Source organism: Pistacia vera, unplaced genomic scaffold, assembly GCF_008641045.1.
Source record: "Pistacia vera cultivar Batoury unplaced genomic scaffold, PisVer_v2 Contig323, whole genome shotgun sequence".
NCBI lineage: Eukaryota > Viridiplantae > Streptophyta > Magnoliopsida > Sapindales > Anacardiaceae > Pistacia > Pistacia vera.
In genome coordinates this window covers 1,146,610-1,167,559 of record NW_022196139.1, presented here as the reverse complement: position 1 = coordinate 1,167,559, position 20,950 = coordinate 1,146,610, and the positions used below count along the sequence as shown (strand labels likewise).

Sequence of the window (20,950 nt, the reverse complement as noted above, 5' to 3'; positions counted from 1 at the left end):
CAATCAAACCGGGTGTCAAAAAGTTTAAAATTTAGCAAATACATGCTTGAAAATTGGCAAGTCCCTAAAAGTTTAAAATTTAGCAAACACACTCCAAATACAAATTGACAGTCGATTGGATTGTCACAGCAACACACTAAATGCAATCATAATCATCCTTTAAGCCCACTCCCTAGAAAATCTACTCAAGATCTGGCCGAAATCGATTGATTTCGGTTAGATCTCACCACTACCGACGTCAACAATCCTCCTTATCACCACGAAAATACTTCCATCAGCCTCTTAACCAAAACCCATCTCACCCCACCTCGTTCACCTCACTAATCACCAACAAAAGCTGGTTGTTGTCGCCAGTTTTTTCGATTTCCGATTTATTAACCTACAGGAAATCACTTACGTCGCCACCGTTGCACTCACCGACACTTCCTCTTCAAATGCCCCAACATCCCGACCTTTAATTGTTCCCCAATCATCATCCCAAATTCTAGGGTTTTGGATGAATAAGGAAATTGTTAACCCGACACGGTGAAGGTCCCAAGTCCCGATTGAACTGGTTCAACCAGTCGGGCCGAGCTGGGTTTTAAAACACTATCCAAAACCAAAAATTGTATTTGCAAGCAGCAACATCATGGAGGCAGGCAGGTATCAAAACCTGTAAAATATTAACATAAGAAAAGAATGCATACAAGTAGGGAGGGAAAAACAAAGAAGACCTCTTTCATTTGTCAATTATTTACACTAAAGTTCAACAATATTTCATGTGTGGCTAATAAAGAATCAGGACTTTTTGAGTGTTTCTACTGTCAAAAAGACCAGTTCTACCAGTGCTTGCATGTGATTTACATGCCTTCTATCCATGCTATGGTTAGACTTTGCAACAAAATTTTGAATAATTCGGCTACAAGAGTACAACATTTTCAGATGCACAACTTCAAATGTTGCACTTCTCTTTTAAGATTCATGGTAGTTGTTAGATTAGTTACTTATGGCTTTACCATCTTTTCTTCTCCAGCTTCTTCGGATTGTTCTTGAAAACCGTTTTCTTCATCTAATTCACAGTACAACACTCCTTTTCCGTCTAAATCGTCAGACAGTTGATGATCACCATCATGTGTTGCTTTTCCTATCTCCTCTTGATAATTAAGAGCACGAGATACATCTGTGTCGTTCACTCTAGATAACCTTTCATTGTTTGAAGTTGATGAAATCGGTTCTTGAGCCCCATTGAAGTCACCTACTCTTACCTTAAAAACCAAACCAAACCGAGTTATTCATCAGAATTTTCAACTGCTTAAGTCACCAGAAAATGCGAGAAAAGCACTTCTAAAGATAACAACAGTTAAGTTTGTTCAAGGAGTAAATTTCTTAAGCCCCTTGGACTTCTTTTTTGGCACCAATGATTAAGAAAAGGAGGAGAACATTATAATAGAAGTGACAAATTTCACTATCCCAGTTATCAAGTTAATGTCCATAATTGTGAACTTTCAATTATTAAATTACTAACATGGATTGCTGTAAATGAAAATTATGTTAGTTTTTGTAAGATGTTTGAGATAACTCTCGTTACCAAAAGGATGCACCAACAGTTTGCTCTGCCAGATCTTTTTCAGAATGAGATGAAATGATCAAGTTATCCAAAAAAGGGGAAAAAGGTGCCACATTGCAAGGATGGAAGAAACAGATTATGGGAAAATTTCAACACGAATGTTTTGCATGTAGCTGTGCCTTAGTTATCCAAGAACAAGGGTTGGGGGGATTGCTTTTAATATAACACAATTGATGCCAATCGAAGGGAAGAAATAGATTTTGGGGCAATCTCGATAGAGATCTTTTGCATATAGAGGAAAATTCTTTTGGCTGTGCTGTCAATGACAGACCAACCTTGATTCATTCTAATATGCATTATGTACCTGCAGCGGCTTCATAACATCAAATTCTCGACCATCAGTTTTGCCAAGTGCCTCTTGAGCCTGTAGCTCCATGGAGTCCCGAACAAGCTGACTTAAAAAGCTTACATCATCAGACATGACACCAAACCCCTTCAAAAGCTTAGAGCCAAGCTGTAAACTTGTCTGCATGAATAAATAGAATAGTTTGACAAAGCAAATTAAATTATGGAAAACCATACAAAGAAACAAGATTATTTTATTAATACCTCTGCACTTTCGAGAATAGCATCTGTAGCTCCTGCTTTTTTCAGATCCAAAAGATGCATGAGGTCTTGAGCTCGGGCATAAATTGGAATCTGTTGAGTTAATGTTCATCAGTAGATTACCAATCCCAAGAAGGAAACAAAGAGATTTAAAACAAAGAAATAAAAGAGTTCATGAAATTCTTGCCATTGAAAATTGGTCCAGTCAGAATATGAAAGTGCAAACTTCATAACCCCATATGTTTCATACATTAAACTCTTGCCACGATTTCATATGGACAAGATACCCTAACTGTTTGTCCCTCACATGCACACTTTCACCATAAGTGAATACACAGACACAGCAGGAGAGAGAGAGAGTGAGAGAGAGAGAGAGAGAGAGAGAGAGAGCCCAACCACTGGGAAAGCAAGCCGAAGCCTTTGGACTGCCTCAATTGTCCTCTTCTTCCCTGTGTACATGATCATAACAGCTTTTGGGGAAGAGACACCAGCAGATTGCAGAACTGCTGGACGTGATCCATCGCCATATAGAATAGAAAAANGGACTGGGTTTTAAAACACTATCCAAAACCAAAAATAGTATTTGCAAGCAGCAACATAAAGGAGGCAGGCAGGTATCAAAACCTGTAAACTATTAACATAAGAAAAGAATGCATACAAGTAGGGAGGGAAAAACAAAAAAGACCTCTTTCATTTGTCAATTATTTACACTAAAGTTCAACAATATTTCATGTGTGGCTAATAAAGAATCAGGACTTTTTGAGTGTTTCTACTGTCAAAAAGACCAGTTCTAGCAGTGCTTGCATATGATTTACATGCCTTCTATCCATGCTATGGTTAGACTTTGCAACAAAATTTTGACTAATTCGGCTACAAGAGTACAACATTTTCAGATGCACAACTTCAAATGTTGCACTTCTCTTTTAAGATTCATGGTAGTTGTTAGATTAGTTACTTATGGCTTTACCATCTTTTCTTCTCCAGCTTCTTCGGATTGTTCTTGAAAACCGTTTTCTTCATCTAATTCACAGTACAACACTCCTTTTCCGTCTAAATCGTCAGACAGTTGATGATCACCATCATGTGTTGCTTTTCCTATCTCCTCTTGATAATTAAGAGCACGAGATACATCTGTGTCGTTCACTCTAGATAACCTTTCATTGTTTGAAGTTGATGAAATCGGTTCTTGAGCCCCATTGAAGTCACCTACTCTTACCTTAAAAACCAAACCAAACCGAGTTATTCATCAGAATTTTCAACTGCTTAAGTCACCAGAAAATGCGAGAAAAGCACTTCTAAAGATAACAACAGTTAAGTTTGTTCAAGGAGTAAATTTCTTAAGCCCCTTGGACTTCTTTTTTGGCACCAATGATTAAGAAAAGGAGGAGAACATTATAATAGAAGTGACAAATTTCACTATCCCAGTTATCAAGTTAATGTCCATAATTGTGAACTTTCAATTATTAAATTACTAACATGGATTGCTGTAAATGAAAATTATGTTAGTTTTTGTAAGATGTTTGAGATAACTCTCGTTACCAAAAGGATGCACCAACAGTTTGCTCTGCCAGATCTTTTTCAGAATGAGATGAAATGATCAAGTTATCCAAAAAAGGGGAAAAAGGTGCCACATTGCAAGGATGGAAGAAACAGATTATGGGAAAATTTCAACACGAATGTTTTGCATGTAGCTGTGCCTTAGTTATCCAAGAACAAGGGTTGGGGGGATTGCTTTTAATATAACACAATTGATGCCAATCGAAGGGAAGAAATAGATTTTGGGGCAATCTCGATAGAGATCTTTTGCATATAGAGGAAAATTCTTTTGGCTGTGCTGTCAATGACAGACCAACCTTGATTCATTCTAATATGCATTATGTACCTGCAGCGGCTTCATAACATCAAATTCTCGACCATCAGTTTTGCCAAGTGCCTCTTGAGCCTGTAGCTCCATGGAGTCCCGAACAAGCTGACTTAAAAAGCTTACATCATCAGACATGACACCAAACCCCTTCAAAAGCTTAGAGCCAAGCTGTAAACTTGTCTGCATGAATAAATAGAATAGTTTGACAAAGCAAATTAAATTATGGAAAACCATACAAAGAAACAAGATTATTTTATTAATACCTCTGCACTTTCGAGAATAGCATCTGTAGCTCCTGCTTTTTTCAGATCCAAAAGATGCATGAGGTCTTGAGCTCGGGCATAAATTGGAATCTGTTGAGTTAATGTTCATCATTAGACTGCCAATCCCAAGAAGGAAACAAAGAGATTTAAAACAAAGAAATAAAAGAGTTCATGAAATTCTTGCCATTGAAAATTGGTCCAGTCAGAATATGAAAGTGCAAACTTCATAACCCCATATGTTTTATACATTAAACTCTTGCCACGATTTCATATGGACAAGATACCCTAACTGTTTGTCCCTCACATGCACACTTTCACCATAAGTGAATACACAGACACAGCAGGAGAGAGAGAGAGTGAGAGAGAGAGAGAGAGAGAGAGAGAGAGCCCAACCACTGGGAAAGCAAGCCGAAGCCTTTGGACTGCCTCAATTGTCCTCTTCTTCCCTGTGTACATGATCATAACAGCTTTTGGGGAAGAGACACCAGCAGATTGCAGAACTGCTGGACGTGATCCATCGCCATATAGAATAGAAAAACCAAGTTTTCTAGATGCCTGTCGATGCAAGGGTGAAAATATTTAGTGTCATCAACTATAATAATATCTTAATGTATGCAAATGAAATTCCAAAACAAAGATGGGCTATCATTTTGTTGCCTCCTGAAACTAGCCCCTTCACCAAGCTTAAAGAATATACAAACTACACATAATTTTAATATTTGACAATAATTAAATGCTTGTAGCATGAAAGCAGTTTTAGTCAATATAACCTGAGATTTCACCCTTGTATACTAATTTAAGCAAAGCTCTTATAGTAATAATAATCGTATGCTCGGAAACATTCTGCAGTTGCAACTGCTAGTACCATCATAAGATATTCCTCTATTTTCAAGAATCTCATAAACGAGGATAATTATCATAGATCCCTTTAGAGATGTTTCTAAAAATTAAAATAATAATAATAATAAAAACTCCATGGGTTTTGGAAACTATTAAACACCGTCTAAATAGGAAATTATTTGGTAGAAAATTATTTAAAATACCCAGGGAGTAAACACACTAAATATTTTTAAAATTAGAGTATCTCACAGGGGTCTATGATAATTACTCCACAAAGCAATTACTTAATATACCAAATTAAAGATTTCTGACAATATTTTTCATTTTAAGGGTTCAAAACTCTATAATGACAGAAGATATAATAGTCCACAAATAATAATTCTAAAGCCAGACATCGGATGAACCAGACAAAAAAACCAAAAAGGAAACTCCAGAAGGCATTTGACAATCTAAAGAATTTGTCTGAATTGTTAAATTCGTGGCAAGTCTCTTAAATCTAATAAAAATGAACAGCATATGGATTTTGTATCATGCAGCTACTTTGCAAGAAAGAAACAAGAGTATAACTCTTCCTGACCTTGACTACAGAAGGATTCAGATCAAAAGCTACATAAGGCCATCCCACCATATCAGTATCTAACCCAGAAGCCAATGGGGTGGACAAAAAATTGGCGAGGACCTGCAGATAGGAAATTAGAACACAATATAATATATTTACAGCTTGGCAAAAATGATAGCTCTCACTACAAAATAACTCTAATTGGTGTACCTGACCCATTTGTCCAAATCCAAGGATAACAACCGGTTCATGACCCTCAAAGGTCACCATTTCTGCAACTTTCTGTAAAAATTTCATTATGTAAATTTATACTCAAATACTTTGTTGGAAGATAAAAATAAATAAATTGGAGTGTAAATAACAGAATAAATCGACATGTGTGTCAGCATGTAACTAATCCTCCATATATACTGTGTACAACAAAAGCGGTCAGGTGCTAGAAACATTACCATATAAAAAACAAGGCTAATATCGTATACACTATCTTAGTTATAATGACTAAACATTTCATTAATAAATTTCCTTCAACAATTGCTTAATGCTTAAATTAAAAGCTGTACAAATGCAAACAATCCGAAATCTTAAAAGAAAACTGGTTGAAGACAAGTTTCTGTAAGAGTTGTCACCAAAAAGAAAAATGGAAGCTTCATTATCGCAAACAGTCATTCACTGAATTAAAATCCGAATTGGAAAGTGTGGGCTAGACACATACATCTTCCTTGTCAAAGTTGTCATAAATGAAATCAGCAGCCCATCTTCCAACTTCATTAAGCAACGGAGTTAATGCCATTGACAATACAACCACAATTATGAGCAGCTTGTTAAGCTCAAGTGGCAAGACTCCCAATCTGCTTGCAAGGCATAAACTTATCAGCATAGTCAAACACTGGATGCGTAATTGCTGTAGTTGTATATTAATTTGTGACTGACCTGTTAGCAAGAGAAAAAACTACAAAGGCAAACTCGCCTCCTTGAGATAGAAGCAATCCTATTCTAACACTTTCTTGCATAGTGAGTCCAACACGGGGACCTATTGCTGTTATAATTAGTGTCTTGATGACTATTAAACCAGCCAACAGAGAAAGTACATTTGGCCACTCTCGGACAAGAAGCTGCAAAGCAAAAAGAAAAATGAAAAAAATTAATTGTTTCAAAGAAATGCCAAGTAGAACCACTAATGAAGATGCTACTTCATCAGTGAAGATAATATTTATTTATTTAATCATAACCCAACTGGAAAGCTGTATGCTCCTATGTTATATAGATTCAAGAAACATAAATCAGCATATTCAAGATTTTTCTTTCCCAGTGAAGAAATTACTTAAAAAAACTGATTCAAATAATTATAATACCTCCATATCAATGGAAGTCCCTGTAGTGACAAAAAATAACCCAAGAAGTAAGCCTCTAAATGGCCTTATATCAGCTTCAATCTGCGTTCGGAAATTAGTTTCTGCTAATAGTGCCCCAGCCAAAAATGCTCCAAGCTTCATTGAAACAGAATTTAGTTACAACATGAACTTGAAAATCATCAGTCAAAAGCATGTTCTAACATTGAGAAGAGAATAAAAACCGTATCACTAAAGCCCAGCTGCTGGGTGAGAAGTGAAGTCCCTGCAACCGTTAGAAGGCAGAGAGCAATAAAAGCTTCTGAGCTCCTTGCTTCTGCAACAACCTAGTTTGATAAATTTGGTTAGTTTCTGCAGCAAAGGAAATTTTCAATAAGATTTTTTATCAAACACAAAATTTTGCACCTCAAAAACTCTTCTCAGAAGATATTTTCCTCCAAGAGAAAGCAGACCCAGTCCAGCTAAAGCCTTTAAACTTTCTTTAGCAAGCATCGGCCAGATACTTTCCTCAACTACATTCTGCAAAAAATTTGAAAACTCAAAGCCTAGGAAATTAAAAAGAGAATGTCAATGCATAAAAAACAATCCTGCCACCAGCTAGTTACTTCCAGTGAAGGCTAATCTGTCCCTTTACAGAAACAGAATGATATAGGCTTCGTTTGGTTCACAATTGGGTATTTTTGGGAAAAGTTTTCTGAAATAAGTTAAAAAAAAGTTGAATTGGGCGGGTTTACGATGTAGGATTTATAAATTAATAAAATACCCCCTATATTTGTTTATTTACAAAACACCTCCTATAATAAACTTAAAAGTTAACAAAAACACCCCCAACCCAATGTCAAATACGGACCGCCGGCCACCACCCGGAGGTGGCCGGGTTCACCGTATTGGCGCATGACCAGCTGGATCTTGCGGTCGTGCGCCGATATGGCCTTTGCTGGCCAGATCTAGGCCAGATCTACGGCGTCAACGGTCAGATTGGCCGTATTTCTCGTCAACAACGACCGTTTGTTGGCCGTCGTTATAAACCGTACGGCCAAAGATCTGGCGTCAACGGCCAGATCTTTTGCTAGATCTGGCCTTTTCTGGCCAGATCCACCGTGGATCTGACCGAAAAAGGCTAGATCGGCGCACTACCGGCCAGATTCAGCCGGTAGTGCGCCATCCTAACAGATTCCGACCATTTTCCGGCAGTGGTGGCCGGAATCTGGTAAATATGAATTACTGGGGTGTTTTTGTAATTTTTAAAAAATATTTGAGGTATTTAATTAAATTATCAAATTTAAAGGTTTTAAAAAAGTTGAATAATATTGGAGTGTATTCCCAAAAATCAAAGTTTTTGGGTATTTTACTGTTTAACTTTTTTGGGAATACTAAAAGTAATTCCCAATGGCAACCAAACGGAGCATATTTTTCTATAAAAATAGCAAATAAATTTGAGGCTATCAGTTCTTTCCTTGAAAGAGATGATTTCTTTTGAAAAAGAAAATGATGACCTTTTTTTATCTACCAGGCACTGCTCTTGAATTATCCATTAGTGAACATGACTAAAACCATTCATTTTTACTTTTGTTAATTACTTTCAAATTACAATAATTTAAGAAAATGCTCCACTTTTCTTGATTTAAGAATCATTCGAGAAGATGAGAGAGAAAAAAAATTTTAACTTTAACAACTATAAATCAGAAGATCATGCCAAAAGAAGAGTAGGGAGAGTTGATCTCAAAGTTATGCTGTGAATTTGTATTTCATTGGACTTATCATGCAGTACGCTAAACTTTTTCTTGTCAACTGTTCATCTTAAGTACTCAAACAAAAAAAGAATATGATAAAACAAGAAAGCATGTAGATGTGGGGTGAGACAGAGAATTTCCACATACCTGGCTCTCTAACACCGGAAGAATGACTAAGAGAGGGACAACCGCTATGTCCTGACATACAAGCAGTGGGGATCCAAAAAGGTTATTCACATCAAATCTGTGATGTCTACTTTGCTGATGAACCTAGAAAATTGCAAAGGGAAATAATAGGAAGAAATAGCATAATTAATTATATATTAACTAAAAAATAAATGAAATGATGAGTACTCTGTAGTACCTGTAATAGAAGTATCCCCAGAGTTGCTGAGCCAAATCTTGTTGGGAGCTCACCCTTCTCTGCAAGAAGCTATATTATGTTTGATAAGTTCTACATGCTCTATCAAATACAATGCACATATCTTATGAAACAATAACCAGCTAAAATATGGTGTATATACTCAATCCAGAAAATAACCCTATGATTCATTATCTTTTGCCTGAATATTATCAGAAAAAAAAAAAAAAAAGGGCATGAAAAGCCCTAAAAATGCAATTTCAAGAGAAAACCAGAATGATGCCAGCCTGTTTGCTTCACCATATTGTTTTATGACTCCCATATATGTAGTGCATATACATACAACCAGCAAGCTGACTACAAAACTATAAAAACATTTTATTTTCCTTGTGTTTCATTGTGTTGCTTCACATCCAAAACCACGTTTTCTAGTAATTCCAGACCATCATGAAACATACAAAAATGTATAAATATATCAGAAATGTAAATAAAGTACAATCTGATTCAAGGTGTTAGTACCAGAACATTGAGAGAGAGAAACGTGTTTGATGTACAAAACAATCTTAGATACTTAAACAATAATACCTGCAGAACAAAAGCTGAAGATGACAAGACAGAGCAGCACCGATCACTACAGCTTCATCAACACTTCTAATGTTGAATGAGAAAAAATTTTAGGATTCGTAGAAAAATACAAATAGAAACACTGCAGATGAAAACACTCAAATGGCAAATTATCAATGACTTTGACTGGAGAAGAATTTATTAAGCAGTCAGGTTCACAAAAACACTGAAATTAAAAAAGAAAGATTAAAACACAATAAGAATTAAATCTGACTCACCAAATAGTCAAATCATAGAAGATGATTACCTTCCTGACTGTTGATGTCAGACAAAAATTACATATGAACATTTTGCTCTTATCTTTGAACAGGTCACTACTATATTATGACCTTCTTTCTGTTCTTACAATATGAAATGATGGAACCCAGCACTTTACCAGACCTCTCACAACTCACACACAACACCACAACTCAAATACAAAATAATAATTACCCAGACGCAACAATCAACAATTTCCAGCATCAATCCACACAACAGCTCAAAATAATGAAAATGGTATATTAATCATAATAAAGAGTTTAAGAAGAACAAAGTTGTGTGTGATAAAACAGTAAAACAGTAGCACCAGCTGGTCTTCGAGGGCCAGCTCCTCTAATTGCTAACTTCAAGGGTTAGCTCCTCCCAATTTACCAATATTCTCTTTTCCCTAATCTGTGCTCTCTCCCTCTCTTTTATCCTCCAACTCTCTCTCTCTGTAACTGAATTCCTTTGTTGTCCCAACCTCCAATCGCCACCTGTCCTAGCCTAAACCCATGGAAGTTTCCTGCCAACATCCCCTCAATCCAACTTGCTACCTTATTTCACTTTTCCTACACCCCATTGTCCAGGTCCCTCATTACCCTCCCAAGCAGTACCACCTTGTCCTCAAGGTGGGAAGATGGAAATTGTTTACCCAACGCCACCCCATTCCTTCATCGTTCATCATACTTCTTTCTTTACCCAACTCTTCCTCATCTTCTTCTTCGACCAATTATTTGAAATTGTTTTTCACTGCAGCGGTGTTCTGAAGAGAATTGGCGTCACTTCGGAAACAAAGCCCTTTCTCTTTTTCCATTGAATCTCTTCTTCCGTCATTCGCCGGAAAGGGGGTGATCTTGTGGAATAAAACTGGAATCGGACTGTCGATTCACTGTTGTACTCGAACTCCGGTAACTAAAGGCTGTCGCAACACCAGATGGTGCCTCTCCCAGATCGACGCTCCAGCGAAGAGTTGCCAGAGTATCGCGACTGATCATTGAAAGAATTCGATCTGGAGTTGTTTGCAATCTTGGTTAAATTAGATGGACCCTAGACCCATTTGTATTGACCCAATTGTTCTCCCCAGGCCAAACTCAGATGAATTAAAACCCTTGCCTAGTCCATTATCTAATGAATTAAACCTTCTGCCCAAACCATTTTCAAATAAACTAAAGCCTTGGCCCAATCCATTCTCTAATGACCCAAGCCCATGCCCATAACTAAACCCATTTAGCCCCATTGATCTCCCATGTTTGCCCAGCCCAATTTTTAAATCCTCCAAGGCCCAATTTTTTTCCTCCATTCTTTGGGCCGAACCTAATAAGTGAACTAACTTATTAGATTGGGCCAATCTGATTTTGGCCCGAAATTTTGATTTTAGCCCATCATAAAAAGCATGAATTAAAACTTCTTCCTTCTCTTCAACAAAAGGAGCGTGGATAGCTTCCAACTTCTGACGATGCTCCTCCACCATACCAGCTGTTGGTTCCCCATCAATGATTGATGTACTTCCTTCGTCCCTGTCCAGCACACGACTGTTGCTGCAAGTACCTTCGGCGCTGCTTTTCCGTTAACGTTGAAGTATCGCTCGATTCTGAACACCCACTCATGTGGGTCTTCGCCGGAAAAAATGAGTATCTCCAATTTCCGGCCACCACTCTCACCCCGATTATGCCTTGGATTGCTGGAGTTTCCAGCTTCATTTTGTCCTCCAAGGTTCTGATCATTAACTGCCCCTGAAGTTCTCAATGACCATCTCTTCTGTTGTTCTTTTGTAGATATTTCTGGTTTCTTTTCCATATAAGTCCTTTCCACGAACTTCTCTTCTCTCCTTTCGCTTCCCTTCCTTTCCCATTTCTTTGTCCTTGCTTCTCCTTTTTTTTCTGTTTTCCCTTCCGCTCTTTGTCCCTTCCCCAATTCTTTTTTTTTATTTCTTTTATTTCCTCTTCCCCTCCCTCCAAATCTGTTTTTCCTTTGTCTTTTCCTCTTTTTTTCTCGTTTGTTCCTGTCCATTATTCCCCTCCCCTTCCTTCCCTTCTTTATTCTGCCTTCCCCCGTTATTCCTTTTCCGTTTTGTTTCTTCCCCCCTCCCCTCCTTGCTCTTGTCCCTTTTTTTTTTTTTTTTCTTTGCTGTTTTCTTCCATTTGTCCCTCCCTTCTTCCCCTTCCCCTTTCCTTTTTCTTTTTCTCCTTCCTTTTCTCCCTTTGTTCCTTCCCTTTCCCTTTTTCTCCTTTTTTCCCAAAATTCTTTCCTTTCTCTTCTTTTTCTCCTCCCTTTCCTTCTTTGTTTTTTTCCACCCCTGTCTCCCTTCTCTCCTCTCTCCCTTCTTCTCTCCCTTCTTTTTTTTTCTTTTTTGTCCCTCTTTTCTTCCTTTTCTTTCCTTTTCCTCCTCCCCTCCTCTTTTCTTTTTGCTTTTTCTTTCTTCCCTTCTCCCTTTTTTTCCCTTCTTTTCTCTTTCATTTTCTCCCTCCTCCCTTTATGTTCCCCTCTTCCCCCCCCCCCCCCCTCCTCCTCCTCTTTTTCCTCCTTCTTTCTCCTCTTTTTTCCCAAAGTTCCCTGTGTGGAATAACCATATTCTGGTGTGCTTTCCAGTAATAAGTCATGTTACGAACTTCGCTCTCAGCCTTTCTTTCATCAATTTGGCATCTCAATCAACATTTCTCTCATGGCACCCACGGTTTCAGATAACCTGGGAACGTCTCTACTGAACATCCCATCAACTTCCTTCAATTATATAGTCTTCACTCCATTCTAGTACCAACCGTAAACAACAATCGTCGGGCTCTGGATACCAATTGATGGAAACCCAGCACTTTACAAGACCCTCTTCACAACTCACACGCAACACCCACACTCAAATACAAAATAATAATTACACCAGACGCAAACAATCAACAATATTCAGCATCCAATCCAAACAAACAGCTCAAATAATGTGAAAAAATGGTTATATTAATCATAATAAGAGTTGAGAAGAACAAAGAGTTGTGTGAATTAAAACAGTTAAACAGTAGCCCCAGCTGGTCTTCGAGGGCCAGACTCCTCCCTAATGCTAACCTGCAAGGGTTAGCTCCCTCACCAATTTACAATATTCTTCTTTTCCCTAATCTATGCTCTCCCTCTCTTTTATCCTCAGCTTCTCTCTCTATGTATCTGAATCCTTTGCGTCCAACCCCATTGCCACCGTCCTAGCCTAAACCATGGAAGTTTCCTGCCAAACATCCCCTCAATCCACTCACTTGCTACCTTATTCACTTGTTCTACACCTTCATTGTCAGGTCCATCGCAAACACTACAGCCAGTTGCTTATAACAGACACACCAACTAAATAGCCTTACAACTTGCTAAGACATCATCTCTATCAACAATAAAAATTGGCTCACAACCCAATCTATAAACTCTCTTTCACAACTCCTAAGTGGCATAAATTTTGGGAAATACATCAACAAAAAACTGGAAGTTGCACCTAGGGATTGTAAGAGAGAGTTTAGAGGTTAGATTATAAGTGTAGTATTGCCCACCTATCAAATTCTAGAAACAAGATGAACTCCAACAACTTGAAAAAATCAAACATAAAAACTTTCCTACATAAAATCCATTACAGTCACTCGAAATATATGACTGAAGAAAGATGATAACACAAGAAAAAGGTTGAAGGTCTCACCAAGTCAGGCTTTGAGTGGAAAAGGAACTCCAAGATTCTTGTTCCAATAGCACCATTAGGTGGAAGTTCAAACGCCGTGAAAGCAAGAGTGGATAACACAACCTTCCAGAGATAAGGAAAGGAAAGGAAAGGTGAGAAATATTACAAGTTAAAAAGCTTGCATGGCATCCTAAAACAGCTATTCAGCTTCTCATATCTCTAAGAATTGTAAAATAGTTACAAAGACCAAATGCAAGCTAAAAATTTCAGCTGACAAGGAAAGAGCATAAATCTGAAACAAGGTCAAACTAAATATAACAATGAAATTAGTTCCCAAACAGGAAATCACCGCAAATAAGCTTCCATAAAAACTAAAAAATTTTATCATTTCTAAGACTTTTTTATGAATCAAGTGGAATCATCTTTTGTTACAATTTTAGCCAGATATCTTATGGAACTACCGTAATAGATAATTATAGTTTAGTTGCCACCAATAGCAAAATTTAAACAGGGTAAACGCAGGACTTGTATTGACAAGCACAACAAGACTGGTGAAGCAGTCCAGCACCACTAAAACAAACTACAAAAGTAGATAATAAGCTGAGGGTGAATATTGTGATAAAATAACTGTGTTTAAAGACTATAAGTAATGATTTGTTAATCATGCACATCCCCAGTTCTAGAAGAACATGGATTTTGATTGTTCTATCACAAGGACATACTGTGTATCCAACCCATAATCTAGCCACTGACTTTATAATTGTATTAATGTACACTTAACTATTCCTACTCAATGAATTTGCTTAGGTAATAGCCGTTATCCAAGGTTTTTATTTAAAAGAAAATGCAACCAAACAGCAACTGCTGAGTACTCTAACAGCAAGATTAAATTACTTCCAGGAAAAATTAACTCCAAGTTGTTAAAGCACAATTTGAGGATTTAGTATCATGCAACCCCTACTACTTCAAAAATTATGATCCCATCCATCAAGTCTGGCGTTTACTAATACATGCAAATAACTAAAAAGAGAAAATTAATGTTCAGTATGTGATTTTCAAGACTATAAAACTGCTGTCCAGAATTGCATCAGATTTCTGAAACCAAACCTGAGTCAGTCCCAAGCCAAAGGCAAATTTTGCAAGAGCCTTTAGACGTGCAAGTGAAAGCTCCAAGCCCATCTCAAACAACTGAAATAAACATGTATTAGTCCAAAAAGAATGTGTCATCATTACACAGTACGATTTGAGAAATGAAGCATCATAAAATATCATAAGCTCCTTATGCAAATTCCAGTCTGAAAAAAAAAACATAAACCCAAATAAATTATGCAGAACAATGGATATCACTGTCAGAGTCTGCAGAGATATCTCTATTACAGGTGAATTAATAAAATCTGCACATTTTATTTATAGGAACTCATCAAAAAGTGTATAAAGAGCTATGTATTTTTAAGCCCTAAGTTTCGGTAATATAGTTGGAAACAAGCAGTAGTTAACTAATGAACATTGTTCCTGAAAGCCAAAACAAACTTGAATTACTCTACAGAGAAAATAAAAATAAAAATAATGAAACTCATGTTGAAAAGTAGCATCATGAGTGGCACAAACAATACTACTCACAACAAGAAAAACATTCCAAATGTGGACTTTTCCTCCAAAAAACAAATAGATAAAGATTCATCCTTTCCTTTGAGATCAGACACAATGCTCACTGAGATGCTAACTGAGGAAAAAGGGTAGCAGTGCCAGTAACTACTAATATAAGTCATCACTCTGATTAGCCAAGTTAGAATTTATTAATATTCTGAGTATAATAAGATTTCACTAGTAAAGCACGACCAATAATACCAATATGAGAATATCACCAGCAATAGTAATTATGTCCTACTTGTGAACTTGATGAATAACTCCAACTGAAGACATCATAAGAAGACACGTCCAAAGCAAGAGTGTGCTTACCAAGAAAAGGATCCCCCATTCAGAAAGAACTTTAACATCTGTAAGATTTCTGATGATGCCAAGCTGATTGAGTACAATTCCAGCAAAAAAGAAACCAAGTATCTGAAAACAATTAATAGTTCTTATCATCAGTTCAACAAAATAAAACGTATATAATACGTATATCCAATCCTCAAAAACCTTTTTTAGGTCTTGGACCCTCCAAACTAGTTTGTTTACACTCCACTACTGCTCATATAAAGTATGTGTGCCATATATGTGAGCTCATACAAGTCATTCTTATTAGTTCTTCTACTTATAATTTTACACCTTTCAAAATCAATATAGGACTGAAACCCAAATTGCTCCATCCTTTGCGTATGAATGTGTGTGTGTGTGTGTATACACTTTTGTTTACACCTCTGTGATTGCATGTAAATTGCTTTCAAGCACTTTTGTTTACGCTTTCAAACCTTTAATCAAAACAATATTCATGGGTACACACACTTGTTTATCTATAGATCAGAAAAAGTAAGTGTGTTTGTGTGCACACTTGTGTCCAAGCACACGTGCATATGTAGGAATTTCTTTCCTAGTGCTTGCACTTATATTCTCTCACATTTCAAAGTTAAACTCTCTCTCCATCTACAGGTCTTTGTGCACAAGTGTCTGCAAAAACACACATTTGATATGGTTACTTTCGCCATTTTTTCATAAAATTTTCACTCCCATTGAACCAATGTTGTATGAATGAAAAAGTGTGTATCCGTGTGTGGACTCTTGCACCTATCCAAGTACTTTTGCATAAAATTTTTACTCCATCTGAGCATGCTGTTGATAGAAATTTAACCCAATATTTCAGAAAATAAAAATAATTAAAATGACAAAGAGGGTGAAGAAAGAACACTAAAAAAAATTGAAATAGTAATGTTATCCTTACAGGGCTGGCTCTAGCAATCTTGAATGCAGGAACAACAATGACAGTCACAGCTAAAAATGTAAGAGTGTCCAGTCCTAAATCATTAATAACATCAATGGCATTGGCAACATCAACTGTTGCATACATCCGAAATTTTTCCCAGTGGTCCTGTCTACGGTTGGAGAAATAGAAACCTTTCCGACCAAATATTGAGGAAGTTAAGGATGACCTTCCATCGAAAGTAAATCTGGAGGCAAAAGAGTGACGACTTATCCTATCATTTACCACATGCGATGGAACATGGACCCCTTGCTTGTATGAATATCGCATCCCATAAGAATGCATAGAAAAGTTGGAAATATCATAAGTGTATGCCCTAATTGGGCTTGTTTTTTTGAAGATGTCATATACCTGCAATGCAACAAGGTAAGGAAATATGTCAATGCCAATAGCACTATTTCACCTCCAGGCATGTGAAACATAAAAAACATCCAAACAATGCATAAACTAAGAAACAGAAATGCCCAAAAAGAGAATCATCCATCTTAATCAATTCAAACCCTGTACCAGGGGAAGTGAATTTCATCACATGCCAAATTGATGCAGAACTTCTCCAACGACAGTACAGCATACATTTTTATGTTAAGAAAAGAAAAATTTAATCTGTCATGATACACAGCTAAAATTATAAGCATGGTTTTAGCACTTGGCAACCTTTTGTACCAATCAGTAAATTTGACTCAGAGTTTTGACAGAAGTCGAATTTAACATGGAGTTTAAATAGCATTTTATGTCCTTACACTATGAGGTTAACTAAATCTCCGGCCTTTTCAGGTGAACCAATTCCCATCCTAGCCACAATCCCGAAGTACCTGTTCAAACTAACTATGTGCCTAATAACTCTTGGCATATGGCTCCAAATTGGCAACACAGAACACAATTACAAACATGCTGTTTGGGATTGGCAGCATCAGAATTAGCAAACTCGTGCTCAATCACTGTTTACCCCCACGAAAACTGGTTGCCAAAGAGTGTCAGAGGAATTTGGTTGTTCTAATACCCAAAAAGACAATGTAATCCAACGCACAAGTATATATAGGCCAATAATATGAAGGTTAAATTCATCTTTCCACAAAAATGCCAAAGTCAGTTTTGGCTCGCCATGTTTCTGTATTCATCACATTTTTCCCACATGGCACATGAGTATTAATTAGGACAAAATATTCTAACAAAAAACTCAAATTGGGACTACTGCCTAAGAATATAATGGGAATTGATTTTTTGAAATTGCAGGGCCACATGGAACACACAATACGACTTACTCAGTCTTCATGGAAATTTGACTAACTTGAGACAATAATACAAATTTTGATTAATTAACAGTTACACACATATTGATATTTATTTCAAAGATTGTATGAATTGAACATCATCATCAAGAAAGCTAAACTTACATTGATATTGGATAAATAATCAAAAACACGAAGCACCAATCAAACAACAACAAACAAGCAAGAAAGAAAGAAAGAAGAACTTAAAGCAGAAGTAAGTAGAAGAAGAGCTGACCTTAGGACTATAAGAACAAGCTAAAGTAGTTTCCAACATAGCAAAACAAGAAGAAGATTCAAGAATCAAGGACGAAACAAACAAGTGCAAAAGCTAAAGCACATTTGCTCCTATGTTTGACTTTTGACTAACAAACACTTCAAAAGAAGATAAACATGAAGATTCTTCGCTGGGAGTTTTTTTCGGCAGAAGGGGTTGTGTTAATTTAAAGGCTTAAAGGGAGAGGAGGAGAAGTGACCACACGTTCAAGTGAAGTGGTCTGCAAGTTTTTGGAGGTTTTCTATTTTTTGTTTTTCAAGTTAATTTGATTTGTGGAGGAAATGGAAACGTTTGGGCAAGAACTGGCTTTAATCGCCAACTGGATTTTTTATATATCCAAGCTAACGTATAGTACACGTGGCGAGCGTTGATTACGACTGGCTGATTATTTCGATGGAACTTGATAATTCATAATTACAAGAATAAGAGAGAAACCAATCCCAACATAATTTTGGGTGCGCTTAGTTTATTATTTGGGATAAGATTTTGAGAATAATATTGGGTACTTGGATAGGAGAGTATTATGAGGTAAAATTTAAAAATGTGTGAAAAAGCCCCTAACTTTGCTAATTTAATTAAACACCCTAATATATAAAATGACAAAAACACCTCCACCACCTGCAGTGCCAGATTCCAGCCACCACCACCAGAATCTGGCCAAAAAATTTCGTTACGACATAGACCGGTCGAATATGTGTCGTAATGCGTCGCTATGACCTTTTCTGAAAGGTCAGATCTACGGCTAAATATTGTCATCGACGGCCAGAAAACGTCAAAAGAACTCTATCTTTGGCTGTGACGGCCAAAGATATGGCTGTCGTTTTTGGTCAACGATGGCCATTTCTTTGGCCATCTAGCCTTTTCTGGCCAGATCCGTGGTGGATCTAGCTAGAAAAGGCCAGATCGGTGAACTTCTGGCCATTTCTGGTCGGCAGGTAGGCCGTTGTACAGATTTCGACAACCATCGACAGTCATTGTCAGAATCTGACAAGTATGGGTTGTGGGGGTGTTTTTGTTAATTTTTAAACTTTTTTAGGGGGTATTTAATGAAATTAATAACCTTATGGGGTCTAAAAGTAATTAAAAATAGGCTAATATTTATGGAATAATATTGTAACGCCCCACTTGAGGTACGTATTTGTTGTTTCCTCTTCGCTCTTATTTGAGTTGGTTTTTGGTAATATTGTTTGATTGAGTGTTGTGTTGAATGCTTGCCCTGAAATTGGTTGAAAATAGATGAAGTTTAGTGTTTCAGTCTTCGCCGGGGCGAAGCAGAATCTTCGCCGCGGCGAAGAGGTGTTGAAGCCACGGGGAAGCTGCTGGACAGTTTCGCCGCGGCGACAGGCCGATTAAATTGTTTGTTAAGTTTTAGATATTTTCTTCCCTAAGGGCAATTTGACCATTCTACCCCTAATTAGCAGGAAAAGTGAGGAGTAAATTGTAAGGAAATTTTAAGGAGAATACGTTAGTATGGGGGTGTGTTAGTAAGGAATCAAAGGATATGGATGAAATTTCCATAAAAGAGCAAGGGGCAAAATGGGAAGAATGAGTATTAAGAGATATTAAAAAAGGGTTTAGCCTTTGAAAGTTCTTCATTTCCCATTTCCACCGCCTCCTTCATTCTTCTAAACTCTCTCAAATTTCCTTCAATCTTTCAAGGATTTCCAAGAGCCTTTTTGAGAAACTTTTAGTAGGGTTTTAACCTAAAGCTTCCTAAGGTAAGGATTTGTGCTTTAGATGAGAGTTTTCTTATGTTTTGATTAGAATCTCATGTTGTGATTGTTGGTTAAGTTGTAGAGGAAAAGCAAGCTTCCAAAGGAAAGGAGAAGTGTTAAAGAAGCTAATTTCTCATAAGGTAAGTAAACTCAACCTAAGTTGAGATCTAAGAACTCTTTTGAGTAGATTGAAATACATATGTGTTTTCTTTTAATTGTTGAATGAGAGTAGTAATTATGTTTGAGTTATGAGTTATGAGAAGTGTGGTATTTGCTTGATGTTGGGTTGAGTTTGATAGAAGTTGGAGGAAGTTTTGAGCAAGCTTATGGAAGTGTTTTTATTGTGACAGGGAATTTAGATTGTTGTGAGGGAGTTTTCTCCCATTTGGTTGATTAAAGAAAACAGAAAAGTTAGAGTTAGAGTAGAGTTATTTATGCACATGAGTTGCTTGATGAAATGCTCAAGAGATTCATAAGTAAGGGTAGAAAGCCTTAATTGTTGCTACATGTCATAGTTACCTTTCATAAATGCATTAATGAGTATGAATCATTGATGTGCATTAATTATGCTTTACTTATGCATTAGAAAAGAGAGTAGAGAAAGAGTAGAGACTTGTGAGTTTAGACTACTCTAAGAGTAGAAAGAAAAAGAGAATGAGCACTATAGAGTAAAGCTAGAGTAGTGCTTAATAAGAGAGTAGTGCTTAATAAGAGAATAGAGTAGGTTGTGCGATGGGGAACCTGTGAGTACGGGTAGAGTATTCCCGCATGTACGCCGCATCAATAAAGCGGCCAGAGTATCAGAAAGAGAAGTGGTGTAGCCCGTAGTGTACATGCGGATGAGGGCTATACCCGAGTTTACCCGAGAGATTCTATGCACTCACATGGTCAAAGGTTCCGAATCCATGCATAACCAAGTCCGATCGGCAAGAAATAGTAGAAGTCACCGGGAGTGGGAGCGAGTCCCAGCCGTGCCTCCGGTCAGACGGGGCCGTGACTTACTAGAAAGAAAGTTAGTATAGAGGAGTTGTGAGAAAGAGTAATTAGATAGTGATTAAAGAAAGAGTTACGGAGATATTTGGGTTCAGGGGTTTACTTACTGAGCCTTGTTTGTGCTCATCCAGTTGTTCCCTATGTTTTTGCAGGTT

General features: G+C 37.2%; 2 protein-coding genes across 2 annotated transcripts; both read right to left on the bottom strand.

The window, feature by feature from the left end:
- Window positions 1–691: 691 nt before the first annotated feature.
- Window positions 692–2,684, bottom strand: LOC116137338 (K(+) efflux antiporter 3, chloroplastic-like). Its single transcript, XM_031423027.1, has 4 exons — window positions 2,549–2,684; window positions 2,156–2,245; window positions 1,911–2,072; window positions 692–1,244 (listed from the first exon to the last, which is right to left on the bottom strand). Exons 1-4 carry the CDS (start codon window positions 2,615–2,617, stop codon window positions 984–986), a joined length of 582 nt encoding a protein of 193 aa, XP_031278887.1. The 5' UTR covers window positions 2,618–2,684; the 3' UTR covers window positions 692–983.
- A 336-nt stretch (window positions 2,685–3,020) lies between these two features.
- Window positions 3,021–18,374, bottom strand: LOC116137337 (K(+) efflux antiporter 3, chloroplastic-like). The gene is given in 20 exon segments (XM_031423026.1): window positions 3,021–3,368; window positions 4,035–4,196; window positions 4,280–4,369; window positions 4,673–4,834; window positions 5,697–5,798; window positions 5,889–5,960; window positions 6,391–6,526; window positions 6,609–6,790; window positions 7,031–7,165; window positions 7,252–7,353; window positions 7,433–7,546; window positions 8,908–8,958; window positions 9,125–9,193; window positions 9,707–9,735; window positions 9,738–9,782; window positions 13,646–13,748; window positions 14,733–14,813; window positions 15,585–15,686; window positions 16,504–16,893; window positions 18,049–18,374. Coding segments are annotated over 20 exon segments (2,427 nt in total). The 5' UTR covers window positions 18,088–18,374; the 3' UTR covers window positions 3,021–3,107.
- Between the last annotated feature and the right edge of the window lie 2,576 nt (window positions 18,375–20,950).